The sequence below is a fragment of the Enhydra lutris genome, unplaced genomic scaffold (assembly GCF_002288905.1).
Source record: "Enhydra lutris kenyoni isolate GAN:26980312 unplaced genomic scaffold, ASM228890v2 scaffoldscaffold55, whole genome shotgun sequence".
In the NCBI taxonomy this organism is placed as follows: Eukaryota; Metazoa; Chordata; class Mammalia; order Carnivora; family Mustelidae; genus Enhydra; species Enhydra lutris.
Window position 1 is genome coordinate 15388928 of NW_019154139.1, and position 17562 is coordinate 15406489.

At 38.1% G+C, this 17562-nt stretch overlaps 1 protein-coding gene across 2 annotated transcripts; it reads right to left on the minus strand.

Moving 5' to 3' along the window:
- Positions 1–1618: 1618 nt before the first annotated feature.
- LOC111157538 (transmembrane protein 263) lies at positions 1619–17531 on the minus strand. Of its 2 annotated transcripts, none has more exons than XM_022519037.1 (3): positions 17228–17531; positions 8473–8539; positions 1619–4415 (listed from the first exon to the last, which is right to left on the minus strand). In XM_022519037.1, the coding sequence occupies exons 2-3, from the start codon at positions 8531–8533 to the stop codon at positions 4129–4131; spliced, it is 348 nt and encodes a 115-aa protein (XP_022374745.1). In that variant the 5' UTR covers positions 8534–8539; positions 17228–17531; the 3' UTR covers positions 1619–4128. The 2 variants fall into 2 exon arrangements, with proteins under 2 accessions (XP_022374745.1, XP_022374744.1); XM_022519036.1 differs by lacking the exon at positions 17228–17531 and adding an exon at positions 15753–15806.
- Positions 17532–17562: the final 31 nt, after the last annotated feature.

Genomic DNA, 17562 nt, shown 5'->3' on the forward strand with positions numbered 1-17562 from the left:
GCGGGGAGCCTGCTTCTACCTCTCTCTCTGCCTGCCTCTGCCTACTTGTGATTTCTCTGTGTGTCAAATAAATAAATAAAATCTTAAAAAAAAAGAAAATGCCAGAAGATGTTTATATGCTCATGGATATGACCCAGGAGAGAGAGAGATGGAAAAACTGCAGGATGACATTCCTGCAGGAAGTGAAAGCGGGACTGACTTAGGATCAGAACAGGGATTGTAGTCCTGGGGACGGATGCGGGCACGTGATGGAATAAGTGGTGTGAGAGGAGAGTTGCTGTCAGGTTGCCTCTTTTGACAAAGGGCAGTAGAATGGGAGGGAGTACTCAGGAGGGCTGGAAAGAAAAGGAATGAAATGGTTGTTTTGAGGAGTAAGAAAACGAACATAACGAGGGTATATAAGAAAGTATGGCAGGGTTCAGTGGCCATTAATTTGTAAAAAGCCTAGAGTCAGTACATCAGCAAACTTGTGCTCAGGTCCAGGCGTGGAAAACCAGAGGCATTTATGGTTATAGAAATACATTTGTAGCTTACTCTCACCTGACAAGATTAAATTTTTAGAAAATAAACACATTCATGACCAAACATGTAACCTACTGACTTTATTTTTCCTTAGACCAAATCCTGTTCCATTAGTTTTTAGCCCTTGAACCTTTCTTTTTCCCTAATTTGAAACTTCAAAGTCAACAATATAGCAAGGAGAGACATCCTTAACATAAAACACTAGAGTCAAATTTTATGTCCTCTGTGAAGAAAAGGCTCTAATAACAAAATTATTTCCCTTCAACAGTTCATAATTACACTAAATTCATTTCAATGACAAGCGTAATGAGCTGACTAAGTGGGATTACCTGTAAGACTCCGGAGAGCTCTGGTGAGCCTCGTAAATGAAGCACACAGTCAGCACTGGCCGCCAACAGCAGAATGAAGTGCTAGTTACTGAGTAGCCCCATTTCTGTTTCTGGGTATTAACTGCAGAAGGGATTGACTTGAATTCAAAAGTGATCGTGGGAAAATTGCTAACACTGAAAGCCTGTTTCGTATTTGTAAAAAGAGATACTTCTGCGGTACTGATTAAATCAGATAATGTATGGACAGCACCTGGCAGGTGAGTAGACACCTAGTATGTATCAATTTTCTACGTTCCTCCAGCTGGTTCCCATCTCTCTGAATCACTTCTGTCCAGTGAGGGGTGCAAGTTGGTTCCATAGTTACTTAGGACAGAGTAAAATGCTCCCTACTTCTACATCAGATCCCAAATTGTTAACAAGAATCCGCTGTGGAGGATACTGAACTACAGGCCTGGGCCCCACCTGCAGAGATTCAGAAAGTTGGGATAAAACCTAAAAATCTGCATTTTTAATCTTCATCAGAGTGGACTAAAATGTATTTGCATTTCACTGTCTTGGTATCAAAATACATATTCAAAGATGTTTTGTCATGTTTGTGCATTAGTATCAAAAAAACTGACTACAGTACTTTCTGAACTATGTAACTAAAAATTTTAATACTGTCCTGTTTTTCCTTTAAATTTCCTTTATTTCCTTAGATCTTTATGAAACATTTCATCTTTTGCAGATCATAGTGTTTATTGACAGATTTATGTATTCTTTTCCCATTCCTTTATACAAAAATTTTATTCAATCACCAATCATCTTCATCTGACATTTCACTAAGTACAGGATTCATAATGCAACATTATTAGATCAGGCATTCAAGTGGGTCACACAAGTTCATCCTCATTGTGCCAAATACCCACTCAAAAGATACACCGAATAACAGATGCCTCCAAGTGTATGTATCAACCTTAGGTTCTTGAAGTGAACCAGTACCGTTTCACAGGTCAAACTGCCCGTCTATGCAAGTACACTGGGGAAGACTCAAGTGTACAACTGTATGTGTCATCGAATGGCAAGTTCACTGCAACAAGAACCTCTGTAACTTAATCGTGCCTTTGTACACTTCTCTGCCATCCTTGCAAAAGCCTCTCCTGAATAAAGTTATAGTTCAGAGCTAAAATGTACCAGGAGGCTTTTCTGTGGCAGAAATCACAACCATTTTTCCTCAAGCAATTTTAAAGACAAGGTTGAAAATAAATATGCAAGCACACAGTATACTAAAGTCTGTGTTTAGAAATTCAGGTACAAAGCACAGCAGAACCTATGACTATAGAAGATAAATTAGAAATATAAACTAGCAATGAAGCAATCATTTCTTTCAAATAGCAGGAAACAAGTTCTCCAATACCATTATTTAGATCACTGTTTAGTGTTCATCAATTAACTCTGGAGTCACTTTTAAAAATCCCTTTTGCTGATTATGACGTTTGACCAGATACACCACCCAAAAGGTATTTTAAATACCTTAAGTCATAGAGCATGAAATTAACGACCATTTACGATGAACTCAACTTTTCAGTTCTGTATAAAATGGTAGGTTCAAGAACCTTCACAGGTTTGCTTAAGATCCCTCCTGGTGTTTATGAAAGCTTTTAAAAGTTATGTTCTTATCCATTTGTTGTTCCACATTATTAATGTAAAGCTCTTAGTGGTTCAGAAAGACATTTAAGCCTTGGATGCTAGAGTGATCTGTTTTACCTTCTCAAGGATGTACTCTGACTGACTTACTCCAGAGCATCACCTCCTTTGCTACACAAACACACACTTCTGCAAAATGGAGGCAAATTTCCAGACTTAAGTATAAAGAAAACTAAGATTTTTCAGACTTGGATTATAACCCTCAGTTAAGAGGAATACCAAATATGTGTGCCACTTTAAAAAATTTTTCATGAAACGGAATATGTAAAAAATGATGAATTCCAGCTAAGTCATATTCCTTGAGAATGAATGAGACATGAGACATGTTAAGAAGACATGACGCACTTTATCATCCACAATCAAAAACTTCAATTCCCTGCCTGAAGTTGACTTGGAAATGGTACAAAGTCTATGACTTCTTTAAGGATTGATTGTAAGATAACGTTTTAAAAGCCTGTAAACCACTGACAGCACTTGTATACATATCTTACATTCAAAACTAATCTGTGGAGCCCATTTCATTCAATTTCAAAGTTAGCTCCCCCATATTTGTGGCTGCTTTTACTGTGTTTTTAAAAAAGGGGTACTGCTAACATTTTAAGCCATCCTAAAGATAAAACTGATGAAGATTTTTTTATATGTGGGATGCTTTAGGTGATTCTTAAGAATTTAAAATTATCTGTTCCTCCCTAATGTGAAACTTCCAAGAGAGCTTATGACCAGCAAAGAAAGATTCCTTAGGCACTGTGAGGTGTATTAAAGATGGAGCATGAAACCAGACTGAAATGTATCGTTCGGCTGGTAACTACACTGACAGTTAACAAAACGCCTAGAAGCACTACCTTAGCTGCTGAGAGCAAGAAATGCCTTTAACCCACCACTCCTGAGATTCTTAAGAGGGAAAGCTAATTTCACAATTTTTAAAAGAATCCATAGATAGTTCTAAGAACTGCACATGGTTAGGGTATTAAAAAGATGTTTCATAAGGCATCAATGATTAAATTAATGTAATGCATATCTAACAAAAGATGGTGAACACTCAGTATCATAAAACCATTTACCTCTTCTTTTAAATTTCTCTAATTCCTGCTACTTTTACCAGCTTAAATAAGAAAAGAATGCCTCTTGGCCTAACCAACTATGGTTATAAAAAAAAACTAAGACATCTGAAACTATTAGGCACATCAAAGGTACAGTTTATGTAGTTCAAGGTTCCCTTCTTAAGGGGCAAATGAGTTACCTGGCACATTATACATATGGAACTATAAAGATCATCAACTAAATTCAACTTTCACATTTTTTAGTTAAACTGAAAGACTTATAGTAAATATCAAATATACCATATCTTCAGTTACAACTGAGTAAGAGTAACATTTTACCAGATAAAAAGCTGGAATTTAAGTATGAGAAACCTTCATACACTGTGCTAGTATTGGTCTCTTCTTTTTAGACAAAAGCCAGTCATCAATACTTTCAACACAGCAGTTTAGAAGATAAACGTCCAAACAGGTGACTTCGTTGTAGTCCATAATTTAGCAATTCAATGCCACTGGCATCATAATGCTGTGGAGAGCAAGTGTATCTCCATATTTTAGTCAGATTTGTCTTTCTTCTTTCCTGTTAAGGGCACTTTGTTTACAACAGCAGACCCAACAGCTGTAACACCTCCAGCCACAGCAGACACGCCCCCTTTCACCAGCCCTATTCCCATGGAAGGCACAGTTGTAACAGCTGTTTTGGTCACCTCCAGACTCTTCCCACCAATCCAAGCCACACCACCAATGGTGGCACCAACAGCCCCCTTTGTAACACTGAAGATACCGCCAGTCACACGGGACAACATGCCTGGTTGCTGCTGTGGGTGATCTTTCATTGAACCTGGTAAGAAAAAACATGAAGACAGCCAATTGTAAGTCTTCACAAGAGCAGTTCAAATCATTAAGTGTCCTAAGATTTCCTAACAATCAGGAGGTTGTTTTGATAAGACGAACCACATAAATCCAAACCTGATCAAGACACTAAAAACCTCTTCCCTCAAAACTATAGTTGTACATGGTTTTAAAACATCTTGGTCCGGGGCGCCTGGGTGGCTCAGTGGGTTAAGCCTCTGCCTTCGGCTCAGGTCATGGTCTCAGGGTCCTGGGATCGAGCTCCACATCGGGCTCTCTGCTCAGCGGAGAGCCTGCTTCCCTTCCTCTCTCTCTCTGCCTGCCTCTCTGCCTACTTGTGATCTCTGTCTGTCAAATAACTAAATAAAATCTTAAAAAAAAAAAAAAAAAATCTTGGTCCAATGCTAAGTCTTAGTATCTATGAGAAAAATTGCTTTTGGGACTAGATAACTTTCATCAAATAGAATCTAAACTTAAATGTTTCCTTGATTTATAGTTTTGTTGCTGTTAATAAAAATCTTTATATCCCAAAAGGACATGAAAAAATAGGAAGACAAATATATTTAGCCGTCGTTTCCTTGACAGAATTCAATCATCTCTGAAACAACCTTCTTCATTTAAAGCAGTGGTTCTCAAGATATGGCCTGGGACCCCTGGGTATCCACAAGACTATTTCAGGGGTTCTGCAGGATAAAAATGATTTTCATAATAATACTAACACAGGATTTATCTTTTCATTTTCATTCTTTCACATTCATTCACAAGTCTACAGAATTTTCCAGAATCTAAATGATGTGCAGACTAACACAAAAGATGAAACACAGAGCAGCTGTGAGAAACTAGCTCTTTTATTAACCCTAACATTAATGAGATCGCAAAAATTTAAAAACAAGGTCACCCAACCTGTTCAATTTTTTTTTTTTTTTTTTGCTTTGGAAAATAGCTGCATTTCAAAAACTATGTTAATCACGTTAATATGTAATTGGTCTACTAGGGTTTTTCATAAAATATTTCTCAGTTTTTATTATTTATATGGCAAATATCAATGAAGACACAAGCTTTTAGGGGTCCTCAATTTTTAAAAGTGGAAAAGCCAAAAAGTTTAAGAAACACTAATTTAAATATATGTGGGTGTCTGCTCTATTTGCATTTTAATAATGTATTTAAAGAGCTAATGCTATGTAAAAATAGAATAATTACTTATATCTTAAAATCATGTTACTTACCTAAAATCATTTTTTACAGTGTTGAGAAACTACAGCTATACTTAATACTTTCACCACACCAGTAATTCTTACAGGAGAGAGCATGTCATTTAAATATCTAGTCTGTAAAAACTCCTTTACTCCAGAAAAGGTAATATCAATATGAAAAATTCAGATTTATTTAAGTCATTATTTTGTTCTCTGGTTTGTTTCATTTTGAATAGTAATTCAAATAGGCACGTGTATCAAACTTAGGCATAAAATAACAGGAAGATTTCATAAATATTTGCTTGTTATCAACCTCAAACAAACACAGGTCTTTTCTCCTTTGTAATCTAATGATTTAGGCAGCAACAACACATAAGCAATGGTGTTTATATTTTTCTAAACTTTGTGGAAAAATACTTGGTCATGAAACAGTTCAGACTTTTTTTTAATTTTTATTTTTTAAAGATTTTATTTATTTATTTGAGAGAGAGACAGTGAGAGAGCAGAAGACCAGAGGGAGAAGCAAACTCCCCATGGAGCTGCGAGCCTGATGTGGGACTCGATCCTGGGACTCCAGGATCATGACCTGAGTGGAAGGCAGTTGCTTAACCAACTGAGCCACTAGGCACCCAACAGTTCAGACTTTAATCACAGAAAAGGTACAACTCACACAAAGAAAAGTAAATTCTTGGGTACATAGGCACAACTAGGACTACCAAAGCTACTAACTTCAAGCAGAATATATCAGAGAAGACAACAATAAGAAACTGGTAATATTTGATGGGAGAAAAAAATTCTAAAAATCGAGCTTTTCTAACACAGCACAAATTTACCTTGATTTTCCTTCCATTGTTTAGAGGTTTTACAAGTATGAAAAGATCAATGGCTCATCAAAATAGCTCAGATATAGCAATGGCTAAATTTATAAAAACCAAATTCTTAATTGAAGCTATTTGAGTAATAAGCATAGTTAATATAAATTTTTAACTAGGGGTGCCTGGGTGACTCAGTTGGTTAAGCAACTGCCTTTGGTTCATGTGATGATCCCATGGTCCTAGGATTGAACCCCACATCAGACTCTCTGCTTAGCAGGGAGTCTGCTTCTCCCTCTGCGCCCACCCACCCCTACATGCTTGAGCGCGCACAGGCACTCTCTCTGAAATAAAATTATTTGTTTAAATAAAATTAAAGAGCTGAAATAAAAGACAGGATATGGAAAAGTATCTGAGTATGTTAATTATAAAATTATAATGAAAAGGCATCATTGGTAATTCTTTTGTAATCAAGGTCACTAACACCAGGAAAAGGAAAAAATCCTGATTTGAGAATAGAACAGATAACTTCTTCATGCTGAATACCTTCATTAGTATTACCTTGCTATGCCAAATTTGGTGCACATGCATTTAATGAAGATGATTTTTCTTAGTCAAAGTAGATAAATATTAATGCTGTTGACACTCTTTAATTAGTGTGCTCTTAATTACCACCATATAAATTATCTGCTCTGCAGACTACTCTGGTTTAGCAGGTTACCATACAAAGACATTACCAAAGCTTTCTCTTCCTTGACAAGCATGCTCCTGAGCTGTCTTTCTCTCTTTCCTGACTTTATCCCTACAAAGTCCTTACTGACTTTCTCATTAAGCCCTAACTTTTCAACACGCTAGAGTTCTAGACCTAAAAAATAAGTCAAGAAAACAGCTGAACTAATAATTTTCCAGGATATTCTTCCACCAAACTAAAATTAATCACCTAGTTACCACCATCTTCTTTTAGGATTAAGTACAAACTTTTCATTGTGTTTTCCTAACAATTTCATTTTTGTCTACCAGCTTGGACAGTGGGTAACTGAGAAGAAAATAAAATACCCAATCACAACTTCCAGCTCTTCCCTCTTCCCAGAGATACTAGTATGCCTGCAACTCCAGTACGGTCTGCTGGCCATTTCATCCCTTAGTCTTCACTTTGATTTTCTATCTGACCGATTAGGACTGTCCTGTACAAACATGCAGTTGGTGGAGGAAATTACAATTTGGTTTAGGTTGAAAAATGTTCTACACCAAAACCATAAACAGAAAATGCCTGCGGTCATTTTCTGTATATAGCCAAGACAGTCACATATGCAGTTAGCATTTCCAATGATTTTTGAAGTCTAAGTAAGAAGAGGACTCGTGATGTCACAATTTTCAAACTAAAAGAGAATTTAAATTAAGCAGACCCTAAGACCATGTATTACTATAGGAAGAAGAACTACCAATGATAAATAACAGCTTAATAACAAATTTCAAGTGGCTCTTGAGTTGAGTTTTTGTATGCATTACGTGAAAAATTAAACATGGTCCATCCTTCCTCTGCACCCCATACCCATTCTTTTTTTTTTTTTTAAAGATTTTATTTATTTATTTGACAGACAAAGATCACAAGTAGGCAGAGAGGCAGACAGAGAGAGGAGGAAGCAGGCTCCCTGCTGAGCAGAGAGCCCAATGTGGGGCTCGATCCCAGGACCTCAGGATCATGACCTGAGCCGAAGGCAGAGTCTTTAACCCACTTTAACCCAGGCGCCCCCCCATACCCATTCTTTACAAATGAAAGAATACTCTAACTTGTGAAATGGTCTTAATAAAAGAGTAGCAAAAGAACAGATCTTATATAATAAAACTGTTGCACGGTGTCCCCATTCAGCAATATATGTGCTTTCATCTTACAAGCTCAAAGTGTTTATCTTCAATTACTTTTGGAACATCTTTACTGACAAGATAAACAGACTGTTACTTTAAATTTAATAAAAACAATCAGAATTTTAATTTAGTAGGACCTTTGTTTTCATTCTTAGTATGTCAGATGCATACTTACCTTCTGGTGGTTCATCACTAAGGTATGATGGGAGTTCTTGATTTTTATCTGCCTGATTCATGATCTCCTAAAAAACATATACACATTTCATTGTAACGTCAACCTGTGAGATGACCACTTAGCAAATGCTAAGACTTAGCAATCAACTTAGTTGATTAAGACTTAATCAACTTTATTCAGATAAACATTTTAAAACACTTGTCACAAAACTACATCTTATTTTTCTCCTAGTTTGTGGTATTTAAGAAATACTTTTACTTATAATAGTAGACAATATAAATCTTATCTCAAACACCAACCAAAGAGTAACAAGCATAGTACAAGCTTTCCTATGTTGTTACTACTGCTTACTAATTGAAAGAAAGTTGGAAAGTCAGGGCTGGTAGACAAAAATCTTAAGTGCTTCCTCCTACAGAGTATTGGTTAACTTAACTGTAATTTATTTTACAACAGACTTAGAGAAAACCTGTATTATGACTAAAAAACATGTTTTATCTGAAAATTTTCTAAAAATCATGATGTCCTTCTATAAAGATAACATCATCAATCTGAATCATTAAGAGATGGATTCTGATTACTTTTTATTGTTTTTAGAACTCTTACAAACACAGGTAGCAAAAGAACTCAAAATGTATGAAAAAATACATATGTGATTACCTCCTTAGTACAAGTAGTAAAGGAACCTAAGAAATGAAATAAGCTACACTGGGATGAAAAAAACATAAACTTTCTTTTCCCAATTCCCTTTACTGTCTTGAAATATTTGTTTTTATATTCACTTGACTAAGAAAAGATTAAAACAAGATTGGAATACTAGTAGTCCAATACTACAAGTATTAGAATCCTACTTAACAAATTTAAAACAAAATATGCAGAAATCCCGGACCGAATATGCATGTCCCTTCCTAATGAAAAACTCCCGTGGAGCCACGTTCTTCCCTACTGAACTGTTAATTCCAAAAGAAGATACTGTTTAGCTTGTTCCCTGCTATGTTCCCAGGGTCTGTATACCGTACACATACAAATCCAGATCATCTAGCTGATCAACCAATCAACAGATGCTACTATGTCATGTACAGAAATATAGAGAAATTATATACACACATACATCTTACATATGTTAACTGGACTTTAAAAACAGGTGTGATGGGGGGGGCTTGCTGGCTCAGTCTGTAGAGCATGTGACTCTTGACCGCAGGGTCATGAGTTCAAGCCCCACACTGGTCATAAGGCTTATTTAAAAAACAGGTGTGACAGCAATTGCCTACATTTCAAAAGTGCCTTTCTGTATATATCCCACAAATCCCAACTAAAAGACTTACCTTTTCCTAATTCAGAATCCCTTTAAAAGGTTAATTTTGCCACATATATCTTGTAATTTAAAAGACCACCATTTTATTTATTTTTTAAAGATTTTATTTATTTATTTGTCAGAAAGAGAGAGAGAGAAAGCATACAAGCAGGCAGAGAGGCAGGCAGAGGTGGAGAGAGAGGCAGGCTCCCCACTGAGCAAGGAGCCCGATTCAGGACTCGATCCCAGGACCCTGGGATCATGACCTGAGCCAAAGGCAGCGGCTTAACCCACTGAGCCACCCAGGCATCCCAAAGACCACCATTTTAAAAGATGGGTGCTGCTTCATAAAAGACATATGCAAATTCATTTATATAATATGAATTGACTTTATCCTTCTATGGGTAGGCAAAGGAGGGCCATGACAGTAACACTGTCTGAGCTGCGCTTTAAGAAGCTAACAGAAGCAAGAACAGATGAGGAAGGCGGGGTGCCTGCGTCGCTCAGTTGGTTAAGTGGCTAACTCTTGATTTCCGCTCAGGTCATGGTCTTGGGGGGCATGGGATCGAGCCCCGTGTCTGGCTCTGCGCTCAGTGCATCTGCTTGAGATCTTCTCTCTTCCTCCGTTCCCTCCTCCCTGCCACCCACCTCATGCTTGCTCTCCTTCTAAAATAAATTAAAATAAATAAATAAATAAAAAGAACAGATGAAGGACAGAGAGATTAAACACAGTAAGTGGCTACTTTAGAAGTTCAGTGAGATACAGTAATAGTTTAAGCCCTGCCAGTTTTTCCTGTATAAATAAATGGGCAAAAATCTAGGAGTCACCCTTGATTTCCCATTTTTTTTTTTTTTACATTCCTATCTAATCATCGGTAAATTCTGCTGCCTAAATAAATACAGAATACAACCACTTCTCATCACCTCTACTGCTACCACTTTCAATTAAACTATCATTTCTCTTACTTGGGCTGCTACAAAGTCTCTTAACTGGCCTCTGAGCCTCCACCTTTGCTCTTCCTCGGGTCTAGCCATGTCACACTCTGCTTAAACCCCTACAACTGCTTCCTGTTTTGTTCAGAATAAAATCCAGAGTTGAGGCCTGACATCTAACACTCTGATGTTAACATTCTGCCTCTCTCTCATACCAGTCTACCAACCCGGGTTTCCCTGCTCACCCTTCTCCTGAAAGGCTCTTCCCCAAGTGTTCATGGCTTGCTTCCTTACTTCCCTTCAGATCTTTATGTGAACGTCCCCTAACAGAGATCTTCCCAGATCACTAGATTTGCACCCTCCTACTCCCTTCCCTATCATTTTCACCTAACCCGGATCAATTTTCTTCAGTGCTCATACTTTCACTTTATATATAAAATATTTATATATAAAATATTTATATATAAACACATAGGTTTACTTTGTGTCTCCTATAATTAGAATGTAAGCTCCATGAGAAAAAGGCTTGGTTTTGCTGCATCCCCAGAGCCTTTTTCAATGCCAGATGCATGGCAGACAAATAACTGAATTTTTGTATGAAGGAGAACAGAGCCTGGATATTAATATGAGAAAAAAGGAAAATGCAGGATGGAAAATTTCTAGTGTGAGCATAAAGACAAGGGACAGCGGACAAGAAACCACTTCTGAGAAAAGATGAACGACTTTTTAAAATTTTTATTTTATTGTGCTAAGAATACTTAACATGAGATCTACCCTCTAAAATAGAAGTGTACATTACTGTTGACTACACATATGATGAAAGGACCTTTTTTTGAACAGCTGGATTTCAAATGCCTTTGGGGCATCTACATGACATGTTTAGGGGGCAACTGGATTTAAGGAGTCTGAAACTCAGCTTGAAGTCTGAGTTAGAGTTGAGGCCCTGTAAGTGGTATGAAGTGATAGTGACAAATGTGGGGGATGGGTGATACATGATCAAGGAAAAGAATGAAGGAGAAATAGACTGATAACCTTAACTGGACCGCTCATATTTAAGAGCTGAGTGAAAGAGAAGCCAGCAAAAGCAAACAAAATACAAAATACATCTGAAAAATGTACAAATGTACAAATGACTACAGCCTCAGAGAAGGCAAGAGATGAATTTATAAGCTTCCTAGAGACACACAATGCAGACATTAAGATAATTTATGAAGACCAAATACTATGGGGAAATGCTAATGTTATATTCAGAGAATATAAAAGGCATATATTATATAACCCAATTTTTTTTAATGCATATGAAAAGACTTTAAAAACGAAATATAACAAAATGTTGACAAAGACTGCCACTAGGAGGTAGAAATATATAGCAAGAGAAGAGACAGAGAGAGAGCACGCTACAGAGAGAAAGAAATCTCTTATTTATGTAAATCTATATGTAGTTATATATGTAAATCTATATATATATTTATATATAATACATATACAAATATGTATTTAACATCTATATTTTAAGTTTCTACCATAAACATGTATTGCTTTCATACCTAAAGAAAATTATATATTTTTAAGCCTTAGAAATCAGTGATATTCATTAAAGGGTATTTCCAAAGATTTAGCAGTTCATCTACCTAGTTCTTATCCTAGTTTTTTAGGTTTTTATCCTCAAATCAAGGTTATCTGAAAAAAAAAAAAAAAAAAAAAAAACTTAAATCACAAAATGCTGATTTGAAGAAAAGGACATTGGGTTTAATTCTCAGTTATGTCCTTGGTAAGAAAACCCTGACAAAGAGCCTTATGCAAGCTATTTAGTACACTGTATTGCACTGTAAAGAAATTATCTACTGCATCACTTGATAGCTCTGAAAGGAAGCTCCACATAAGAAGTTTCTTTAACAGTATTCAGAAAAACTTTTGTTTCCGCAACAGATTCAGAACGCTTTCTTCTCTTTGAGAGCTATGCACTTTCCTGTTTAAAAGAAAGATGTGATATCTTCCCTTTCCCTTTGGCTTCCAGGAAGCTTACAGGTAAAATCATAACTTACCTGGGCAGGTTCCTGAAGCCTTCCTAGTTGTCCAATTTTCCCCCAACTCCATATCTCAAGATCCCCGCTCTCACTGCTATTCTCCCTGGTTGGTTTGCAATCTGAGTATCTTATTTACAATCTTATCATTTTGTTAGAATATGTTTTTGTTGTAAGCTGACACAGAGTATTTGTGGAATAAGTGGGATAAAATTATCATCTGTATCTACGTTAATTTTAAGCAACACAAGGAAAGATACATACCAATACATGGTCCAAATTTTTGGTTTAAAATAAAAAAGAATACTTTAAGCTAGAATTGTGCTTTCCAAATGTTTTTAAAAGAAAGCAGTAGCACACCAGAGGCTTCAAGAACCGCAGGAGAGAAGATGATGCATGCATTTTACTACACAGTAATTTAAAATACTTTTTGTGTTTAAATATACACTAATTAAAAAGATAACTGAAAAGTGCTTGGGAGTTTTTTAGAATAACCAGACTCTCAAGAAATTTCCTTATTGCTTGGAATTTCTTCAGGATATACTCTCAGATTTACCACCTCTCTCTTCCCAGCCCACAACACTCCCACCCCCATTCCCCACAAATTTATTCTGCTCTTAAGTTAGATGTACTTTTGGCAGAAGAGTTTGAAATGTAGGAATCTAGATACTATTATACAGAAATATCCACAGACACATTTAATATTGTTAGTGATAGTTGCCAAAAGGATTATCAATAAGCAGAAAAAAAAGAAAATGTGGAGTCCTGCCAGGCTAGAAGCAGAGCTACCAAGAACAGAGGAACTTGCTATTAGAGGGCTCTGAAGTTCTAAGAGGCCACAGGGATTGATTTTTGTTTTGATGATATATTTTCTAATGTCTGAGTTTCTTGTACCTCACTGGTGTTTACAGCAAGTATGAAGTATTAAAATTCCTCCAGAACTCACAGTGTTAATAAAAATTTTGTAAAAGTGCAAGTATTTGGAATATTGTTGTTTTCTAAATTCCCAGTTTGATCATAAGGCATCAAATACCTTGTAGAAAGTATTTTTGCTAAAATTCTTAACTATCTGTAAAGCCACCTGCACTTTTTACTCAGATAAATCACTCCCAGCCCCTTCACGGATATATGTGCCGAACTTTGAGTGATATTACCTCTTTACAGGTACTACCACTTTATCACTAAGGAGAAATTATTTTTTATATTACCACCTTGTACATTATCATCACTACAGCGGTCTTATTTCTTTTAAATTGTGAATTCTGAAAACAAACACACTTCTAATCTCTTAAAACTGGGAAAGATAAATAATCTGCTTGTAAAATTTAGAAGTATACACATGGAGACAAGTAACAATGGCAGGAAAAGTGTCAAAATGACCGTTTAAATGTTACCCTTAAACAAAATTATTTCATTCTATGCAAACCATTTGCCCTAAACTCACTGAATTATTAGTTCTATATATAGGTGGGTCCCTACTGTGTGCCAGCCACCCTGTCAGGCTCTGAAATTTCAGCGTGATTCAGCACACATAGGACTTCTATAAACCAATTTACCCAAAGGGGACACATTTTCTTGGCATTTATTAATTTATTTCATGCAAAACCCCAAAAATTATCTGCTCTCTAGGAACTCATAATATACGTAAGTTTCTATTTAAAAAGTACCCTTTTAAGGAAGGGAATAAAAACAGAAAACAGCCTTTATGGGGAACCTGGGTGGCTCAGTTGGTTAAGTGTCTATCTTTGGCTCAGGTCATGATCCCAGCGTCTTGGGATGGAGCCCCACCCTCATCAGGCTCCCTGCTCTGCAGGAGCCTGCTTCTCCCTCTCCCACTCCCCCTGCTTTTGTTCCCTCTCTTGATGTTTCTCTCTCCATCATATAAATAAAATCTTTAAAAAAATTTTTAAATAAAAAATAAAAACAGAAAACAGCCTTTAGATCAGGACAAATAACTGAACTACTTCTGCGGACATAAATCAGTTTTACCACTTGGTCCTAACATGTGAACAAATTTAGAATACCAACTAAAACTGGTTGTATCTTTTTAAGAAATTGTGAAATGTGAAAGACTTTTTTGCTGTAGACTAAAATTCGCCAGTAGTTACTTTAGGCATTTTAGGCCAAGGAGAAATAATTCTTGTCCTGTACAACGGTATCATAGATATAGCAGCTGGCAAATATATTGAGCAAGGATTAATAACAACACTATTCCCTAGAGGGTAATTTCTTCCAATAATAGAAATAAGTAAACAAATGCCTCTTAGGAACCTTTTTTTTTTTTAAAGGAAAACAGATGAATCAGTGTTGTTTGTGGATATCTACATTTGACACATCAAGTTTTCATTAATGGTGAAAACAAATTTGAAAACAGTATACAAATTTGCCTATGGATAAACACCCCCTTTGTGTACTAAAGTTAAACAGCACTAACACATTATATGAAGCCTAACTACAAAATACACTACACAACAGTTTACCTTCAAAGCCATTTCAAAAACCTACTATTAAATAGTAAGTGCCAATTTCCCATAAGAAAAAGACTATAAATGAATTAGCTAAATTCTTCTACACATTCTATATATAGGAACTTTGCCACATCCTCACTCTCGTTTTTAGCTTCTTTGCCAAATAACTACTAAGAGTTTCAAAATACATTTATACAGAACTTTAACAGACATACACCAACAGGCAGCGTATATTAAAACACCAGCTTACTGTGTTTAGGCTTCTCTAGTTAACCAACTATCCTGAACAGGCTGCTTTTAAACAAAGCCCGCCCATTAAATCAACAGAAAGCAGGCTACAAGAAATGCACTGAATCTGGCAGGGAAGAAAAAGTAATCTGTCAGTAAAGCTTTTAAGGGACCACCTTAGGGACAGTAACAACTGACAGTATCAAAATGACAACTTTTTAAGTGTTGCCTTTAAATGAAACATTAAGCTGAATTACAATAAGCTAAGATAACCAGTATACCAGTAATCTTCACCAAATTATACCTCATTAGTTCAACAGATATTTGTGTCCCTACCATGTCATCAGACACTGTGTTAGGCACTGAGGTTGTAACTAGAACAAGCAGGCGAAGACCTCACTCTGAAGGAGTTTATATGTAATCCAGTGAGCTATCTTCAGGAAGTAGCAAAAACAGCAAGTACTCAATGACTGAAACAAAGACAGGTAAAGATTTTCCTTTAGTTAAACACACACACACAGAAATTTTCTATCTATCCTTAAACTTTTCTAACAATATTCTCTATATATAGACATATTTTTATTGAACTTGGCTTCTGGTACATCTGCCATAACATAGACTAAAGAAATGAAAGTAGGGGGAAAAAAAAGTCAAGACAGAGTGCATTTAAGTTTATTAAACATTATTTCCCTAGTTCTTTGCAAAAGCAGGCATGGCCACATACATGCAAACACAGACCTGTTGATGTGGTATCAGTATTCCTGGGAGCCCTTTAGAGCACCCACACCAGTGTATGTTCTAAAGGTTAAACAATCGCATATAGCAGATAAAGCATTTTCATTTGGAATTAGCACAAGTGTTCACAAGAGCGTAATAAATAAGAACTCTCCACTTTAGGTGTTTCTAAACGTTTCCCATTGGTCTCTTCTTCCCCCACTGATCTCTTTAGTCACTGCAAGTCTTTTTCTTTTTTTCTTTAGCAGAGGGAGTGACGTGGCAGGAGAGACAGAAAATGACCCTGGAGAAGCCGTGACTAGGGCCAAGCTCAGCACCTCCTCCCTCTGCTCCACGTTGTATACCCAGCACACCACCACTCCCACAGGGTTCCAGAAATCTTACGTCTTCTCATATACAAAAGGCGATCTATTTAGGCGGGGATCTAAATGGAAGTGGGAGCTTGGGGACCAGTCTCGAAGCTGTGTGTGCACACCAGGCACGGTTTTTCTTTAGACTCGGGAGGCAATGATGGCACTGACGGGTGCTCCAGCGGTCCCCAGTCACCCCTGGTGCCGGCAGCGCCTCTCTCTATACCACACTTTCAGCTTTAGGTTAGGCGTGAGAGTAGAGCCCTTTCTACGTGGGAAGAGCACTGGGGACCCAGGCTCGTTTGCCTGAACCCATGAGAGCGGTTTATCAACAGGTCAGGAGTTAGTGTGGTGGGGAAGCCCAAGCACACTGCCGCATCCCTCTCCTCTCCCAAGCTGCTGACGCCCTCCCACCCCCATCCCCCCAGGCTGACACCCAAGGAGCTAAGAAGTAAAGCGGAGGCTTCCAAGTAGAGTCCCCGGTCACAAACCACCGATGGGGAGCCCAGGACACGTAAAGAATAACAACCCAGCCCGCGAACCTCCGTCCGCCCCCAACATCGTCCCGCCCCTCCCCCTTTCCCGCTCAGTCCCCCCAAAAGGCTCCGCTCGGGGAAGCCAGGCCCGGGGGTGGTGAGGTGCAGGAGAGCTAACGGAAGAAGGCGACAGAGAGGAGGACAGGAAGCCGGGACGGCGCCCCCTGCCCTCCCAGCCCCACTTACTCACCTCCGGGGTCGAGGGTCGGCGCCTGGAGCCGCGGCTGGGCGGAGGGAGCCGGCAGCACGGAAGAGCGCTGCGGTGGCTTGAGCGATTGTCACAGCCCCGGGCAGCTGCGGGTTCGGGAGGCGCTTCCTCAGGCTTTGGAGCCAGAAGACCCCGTTGGCGACGACGGCAGTAGCGGCCTCTGGCTGCGGACGTGGCGCCGGACGCGACCCGCCCCCTCCGCCGCCTCCTCAGCTCCCGCCTCCTCCCGCGGCTCCGGCTCCGACGCGCAGGCGCACTCCAGGCCCCTCCCGCGCCCACCTGGCACACGCCCACCCGTTTCTCGAACTGCGCTGCCC

What these genes read in the sequence shown, in the direction of transcription:
- LOC111157538 (XM_022519036.1), bottom strand. An exon ending in TAGTGATGAACCACCAGAAG is followed by an intron (nt 4,416 to 8,472) that starts GTAAGTATGCAT and finishes TTTTCTTACCAG; the next exon opens with GTTCAATGAAAGATCACCCA.